This window comes from Mastomys coucha, unplaced genomic scaffold, assembly GCF_008632895.1.
Source record: "Mastomys coucha isolate ucsf_1 unplaced genomic scaffold, UCSF_Mcou_1 pScaffold20, whole genome shotgun sequence".
NCBI classification, from domain to species: Eukaryota; Metazoa; Chordata; class Mammalia; order Rodentia; family Muridae; genus Mastomys; species Mastomys coucha.
This window is the reverse complement of record NW_022196903.1, coordinates 79349042-79355537: the sequence shown is the minus strand read 5'-3', so window position 1 is coordinate 79355537 and position 6496 is coordinate 79349042. Positions and strand designations below refer to the sequence as shown.

At 48.9% G+C, this 6496-nt stretch overlaps 1 protein-coding gene and 1 long non-coding RNA gene across 5 annotated transcripts in view; one reads left to right on the top strand and one right to left on the bottom strand.

The window, feature by feature from the left end:
- The window catches only part of LOC116099167 (N-acetyltransferase family 8 member 2-like), a 15972-nt gene extending 9482 nt beyond the window's left edge, over positions 1–6490 (top strand). Inside the window, exons 1-4 of one of the 4 annotated variants that reach the window (XM_031382396.1) lie at positions 891–2022; positions 4427–4563; positions 4658–4801; positions 5148–6490. In XM_031382396.1, coding sequence (XP_031238256.1) covers positions 5222–5902 — 681 coding nt within the window. In that variant the 5' untranslated portion in view covers positions 891–2022; positions 4427–4563; positions 4658–4801; positions 5148–5221 and the 3' untranslated portion in view covers positions 5903–6490. The other 3 variants (XM_031382398.1, XM_031382399.1, XM_031382397.1) reach the window with 3 other exon arrangements.
- Positions 4392–5389, bottom strand: LOC116099171. Its single transcript, XR_004122098.1, has 2 exons — positions 4818–5389; positions 4392–4730 (listed from the first exon to the last, which is right to left on the bottom strand). It is a non-coding gene; the product is annotated as an uncharacterized LOC116099171 (long non-coding RNA).
- Positions 6491–6496: the final 6 nt, after the last annotated feature.

Genomic DNA, 6496 nt, shown 5'->3' with positions numbered 1-6496 from the left:
GCCTTGTTGTCTTTCCCAATCCTGGGGAGCAACAGTGACCACTGGTTTACACAGCCCCTCCTCCACTGCATTCCTGCTGGCTTCTTATCCAAGGAGGCAAATACATGTGACCCACAAAAACACATCTTCTGTCTCTTTTCTCTACCCCTGACCCCATGTAGGTTGATGCACATGTTTGCAGAGGTTAGAGGAGCCTGCCACCCTCTTTTTGAAACAGTCTCTCACTGGACCTTAGGACTCATCTGTTACGGTACAATGCCTGCAAAGAGTCCTAGGGATTTTCTGGTTTCTGCCTCCTCAGAGCCAGAATGACAAGGGCTGGCTACCATGCCTCAGCTTTAAATGTGGATGCTATGGATCCGGATCCGACTCAAATCCTAATGTTTCTGTGGCAAGTGCTTTTCTGACTGAGCCTTATCCATAGCTCCCACATCCCCTTTCCTCGAAGCACTACATTCTAGCTAGAAATGAGCAGCTCTTCCATAGCATAACACAGGCTCTGGACTTAACTGGTTACTGTAGAGAACATTGTTCTTACATGGGCTCAAACTATCCTTTGAGAGACATGGGCACTTCCATTAATTCTTCCCTGGGAAATGGCAATACTTTGTTTTCCTAGTCAGAGGCTCACAGGGATCAAACACACCCCAAGGAGAGAAATAAAAGCTTCACAAATCATCTTTGGGACACACAAATTAATAAACTGTACCAGCAGTGCACAGTCCAAAGTGGAGGGTGTGTTTAGTAACTGGTATTGCTTGCAAGATTGCTTTGGGGCAGCTCATCCCTGCACTGGCATTCAGAGTGTTGTGGGGCAGCTCCCCCTGTAGCAGTGCAGAGAGTAACAGACTCATACCAAAATCGACTGAGGGTTTCCTGCCTCCTCCTTCCATGGTAGGAGGTGGTAAGTTCAATGCCAGGATCCTACAGTGGAAGGAAAGAACCAGCTTTTAAAAAAGCTTCTCTGAATAGAACATGTAGATTTTGGCTCCCTTGCCACCCTTCCCAGGTTTTTAATGTAGAATCTGGGTGTGGGGGTCCTATCATCACTGTGCTCATGGGTGTCCAACAAGAGCCTTCCACTTTGCATCATCTTCCCAGCCCCTAACGGTTTTGATTCTTAGGTACTTGTTATGTCAGGGAGAATTTTTAGACAAACCTGATGACCTTCCATTTGAGATGTTAGGTAACATTTGATCCCTCCCTCCTCAGTGTTATCAGAATTGAAGTGACATTTGCTAAGACATCTTTCAAATCCCCTGATATCAAAACAAAACAAGGAACTAGTATTTTCTATGTCTGAAATATCTCCGGACCCACATGTGTTTCCTTTCTCTCAGAGACAAGTTTTCCTTTCAAGTGGTTGAAGACACTGTCAGTGGAGTTCTCGTCATTTTCCAGTTTGTAGTGGATAATCTGATGGTGGCCACCAGATCTGACATGGGTCAAAAATCACAAGAATTACTGAGAGCCTGAAGCATCCTCACACATGAATATGTGCTCTGTGCGCGGGTCTCTGTGGGCGGGTAACACTGATCTAGTTGTTGTACTTTTCTTTGATTCTTAATAGAGTATAGTTTCATGACCTCGAGGGATACTGTATACACAGATTTATACATTCTTAAAGTAGTGAATTTTTTTTTAATTAAAAAAACGTGATTGAGGGCCAAGCCCTAGAGACCAGTAGACACAGACTCTCCTGCAAGCACAAGCTCTTCAGTGCTCTCTGCCCTCTCGCCCTGCTTCAGCCTCGGGTACTGCCTCTAGGGGGCGCCGCGCGGTGCGAGCAGCGCTGAGGCGTGCACCCCTTTCTTTCACCTGCTCTCCACACTTGGCTTGGACGGCGCACAGCAAACCTGGGCTAGGCGTCTCTGAGCCATCTCACAAGTGTCCCCAAGGCAGGAGAAGCACTCGCTGCGTCAGTTCCTGAGAGCGGAGCTCACCCTCAGTCTCGCTCGACCCAGGAAGATCTTCCCCACGGAAAGGAGACAGCCACTTCCGGAAACCCTAGTTTCCGCCCAGGTAGAGAGATGGAGAACTGCTGAGGAAGCCTTTCCGATCCTGGTGGGTGTAGCCCTCACCTTCCTGGCCCTGAGTCTTCCTCACCTTAGAGCCTGGGCTGCTGACATAGAGGGAAACGTGCTCTTCTGGCAAAAATGGAAATTGAAATGGTGTCTTGAGTCGTGCCTCTATTCTTAACCAACATCATGGCTCTGTAGAGACCCTCACTCAGGTTCTCCCTAGGGTGGAGAGAGTTAATCGCCAAGGTTCATTCACTGTCCTTTTCCAGAACATTCTGGACTCTTATCATGTGGGCTCTGAGGAGGATTAGGGAGGCATCCACGAGGGGGAGGTGACTGAGTTTTTCATTGAAGGAGCCCCTGGAGTGCTTGGAAGCCTGGGGCCAGATTAACACCCTCAGCCATGACAAGCATTCCCCAGGACACTGAATCTTCCCTGACAGAGATGTTGGACTGAGGTGAGACCTCTTGTTTTTGGCATTGTGGAGGTAGTGAATGGCTTAAGATCAAGGAACTGCTCTTAAGGAGGCCACCAAGGAACAGAGTGGGTGACAGTTGGCAAGGACCTGCCACTGCAGGTTCTGTATCCTTATTAGGATGCATAGACTCAAGTTCAGGAGCACAAGAGACCACAGATAGGCCTTTGTCCTGAGGATTGACTTAGCTAGAGGGAAAGAGAGACAGACAGAGAGAGAGAGACAGAGACAGACAGAGAGAGAGAGAGAGAGAGAGAGAGAGAGAGAGAGAGAGAGAGAGAGAGAGTGGTGACATAGCCAGAGTCACTTCAGGTTTTGCCATGAATGTGTCCTTACATCTGGATGCAGCAGGGACCAGAACTCAGGTCCCAACCTGAGTAGGCTATAACCCTCTAGCCTACACCTGTGGTCCTGCTTTGATGTTGCCTAGGCCTCAAAGAGTCTATAACCTACCAAAACAGTGACACAATCTGGAGACCAATGTTCAAACACATAAACCTATGGGGAACATGTGCCATTCACTCGGTAACAGCAGCTTCCTCCAGGACCTGGGTTCCAGCTTCTGCTTTGCATGTGCAAGAAAGCTGAAGGCAGCACTGACAGACAAGCCATGAGTTTTCCAAATGTGGCCTCGCCCCAGCAGGATCTTAGTTGCTCTGCCATAGATGTGTGCTCAGGGTGCTCAGCTCCACCTGAATTATGTTAAATCTACTGTCATTTTGGCTCCAAAATGTATGTCCACATGGTGGAGGCTCAGGGGTCTTAATGTCTTCACTCTGCTTTCAGCTCCCTTTGTGTGTCTTGGTTCTCTGCCAACCCAAACGATTCCTTTGTCAACTCAGACAAGGCTCTACTTCAGACCATACAAACCATAGGATGCAGACACACCATGGAGTGCAAGGTGGTAGCAAATCACACCTCTGAGTGAATTAACCATAAGTCATGCCTTTTATTTCAGCCAGACTCACTTCAGAGTCCGTCTGGCCTCAAGCATTGTGTATACACAGGTAGCTTGATTTCTTTCAAGCAAGGTTGCTCTCCTTGCCCAGCTGCTTTGTGAGCAGCTTGTACCCCTGCACCCGGGACCTTCTCTCACTCAGATGCTACATCTGCCTTTGGGGAAGTCTGCTGCCATCTTTCTCTCTCTTCTGATTGATTCTCTCATTTGGATCAAGTCATATAAACATACAGACAGTGCATGTATCTCACTGGTGAAATGATATCTATCTGCTCCTGGTAAGGATGCATGCTACATACACTTGAAGTTGTTCTCTCTCCCCGCCTCTCACGTTTCTCCCCCATCCTAATGTTCCCCCTTCTATGTAGGATGTCTTTCCTCCAAAACTATGACCATATTCTCTTCATGCTGCATAGTCCTGCTCAGCGGAATCTCTGTTTCTCTCCCTTCAGCCTTGGAGCTCCCTTACTGATGGCAAGAAGCAAACTAAGCTCTCCTAGAGCCTTGATCCCAAGTACCCCCCTGGAAACCCTCACCGCCTCTCTTCCCCTCCCCCACATCCTCTGGTTGTTATTATTACTTTTTCAAGTTCTAAAGGCTTCTCCCTGTCGCTCAAGCCCCCAAAGTCCTGAGAATTTTCTTCAAAAATGCTACAATGTACCAGCTTACATCATGATCTTTTGCTGTACCTGTCAACCCCGTCTCTGTGACCTATCCCAGGAGTTAAGTGCCAATGCCAGTGACTAGGCTGGAAACCGGAGGTGGCAAAGTACACTGGGTGTAAGAGGCTCTGATAGAAGGAACAGAAGGGACAGAAGGAAGGAGAGGCTTCCTGAAATGATGAGGAACTCAGGGCCAGCTAGAGCCAGCTTCCCCTCCAGATTAATCCTCTGGTGATCAAGAGATAAATAGATGTGGGTTCACGCCCAAGTCAAATTTCAGCTCTTAACCCTTGGTTTATAATTGTCCAGGAATCAGCCAGTGAAGTGCCAGGCCAGATCTGTGCTATAGAGATTCATCAGGCCCTGGTAGATTCTCCTGGATGTCATCGGAGGCAGAAGCCATCCTGGACACTTGGATCTGTGGTAATACGAGAGAGGACAGAGAGGTGAGACTTGGTTCTCTTTGGGTCTGGAGTCCCAGAGCCCTCTTGAAGACCCATGAGTAGAGAGTGCTGGCATTGATCCTTTGCTTTTCTGTAGACTGAATCTTTCCAGTTGCTGGAAACAGGATTTGTTGAAACTTGGGGACACAGGAGTTTTCAATGTGTGGACCCTGAAGAGAAAACAGAAGATCTCAGAACAGCACACCTTTCCACAGTGCCTGTGCCACCTCAGTTCCCAAAGGTCAGAGAATTTGTACCTGGGGAAGGAGGGTCACAGGGAGGGCTCTGCACACTGCTTCCTGTATTGAATCTTCAAAGCAACCTAGAAATCAGGTGTTGTTTTACCATGGTCTACAAGGGAAGACACACAGGTTCAGAGAGGTCATGGGACATGTCCCAGGGACACAGGGCTAGAAAAGGGAGGACATGGAGGCATTAGGGGAGGATGACCTGACACATCTCCCAGTAGTAGTGTCCTGCCTCCTCTTGGGTGTCAACAGAGGCACACCTGTGAGTGGAGTCTCCCTGGCTTCTGAGAGTCTGGGAGGGAACTGGGGGGCTGACCTGGCTTCCTCTCTTTCCTGCAGGGCTCAGGGAAGCTGTGCAAGAAGGTCTGGATGTTCCTTGTGATCACTGATATTTGACAGTCAGAAGTCTCCCCATGGCTTCTTATCACATCCGACAGTATGAGGAGAAGGACCACAAAAGGGTCGTGGAATTGTTCTCCAGGGGCATGAAGGAACATGTCCCTGCTGCCTTCCGCCATATGCTGACACTGCCTCAGACTCTTCTGCTCTTACCTGGGGTGCCTGTGACCATAGTGCTGGTGTCTGGCTCCTGGCTCCTGGCCACAGTATGCAGCTTGCTCTTTCTCCTTTGCCTTTGGCTCCTTATCAGGCTTGCTTGGAGAAATTATGTGGCTAGAAGTTTGCAAGCTGACCTGGCTGACATCACCAAGGCTTACCTGAATGCGCATGGCTCTTTCTGGGTGGCTGAGTCTAGGGGGCAGGTGGTGGGCATGGTGGGTGCTCAGCCAGTCAAGGATCCTCCATTAGGGAGGAAGCAGCTGCAGCTCTTTCGCCTGTCTGTGTCCTCACAACATCGAGGACAGGGGATAGCGAAAGCACTGGTCAGAACTGTCCTGTATTTTGCCCGGGACCAGGGCTACAGTGAAGTTGTCCTTGAGACAAGCTGTGTGCAGTATAGTGCTATGGCTCTGTACCAGGCCATGGGCTTCCAGAAGACAGGCCAGTACTTTGTCAGCATAACCACCAGGTTAATGGGTCTTTCTGTCCTTCAGTTCACCTACTCTCTCCCTTTTGCTTGGGGACCAGGGATGTGATCCATTTTTCTTTGTTTGTCTGGGTGACTCCAGTTCACTCTGCTGTAGGAACAAGCCATCCCTCACAGTTTCCTGCTACCAATCCTAAGGGCTCCCTTTCCATTCCTTTCAGATGTAGCCATGCAGTAGAAGACCTGTGAGTGTTTGCTACCCACTCCATTCTGCCTTCTTAAGTGTCTCTCTTTCGTCTTTCTAGTGCCATGATAAGATAGCACAAAACCCAACTGACCTGATCCTGCACCCATTTCACTTAAGAGTCAGTTAGCTATCACTTTTAGCTCTGTGGTCTCAAGACCTCAAGGCAAGCGACCTTGCTCAGCTAAAGTTCTAGCAGCTCAAACAGGATTTAGGATCTTTGCAGAGAAGCTAAAGTGAACTCAGAACCAAGGCTTTTCTGACACACTGAACTTGTCGATTCATGAAATATCTAAGACTTGTGTAGCTGGAGCCTCCACTGGTAGAGGCACTGGACAGTCATTGGTCACGGTGGCTGTCCCATGAGAACTGGAGCAATGAAGCATGTAAGTTATTCCTAAGTCACCTTTGTGCAGAGGGAGGAAGGGAAAGAGTAATTTGAAGAGCCTCCCCTGGGTG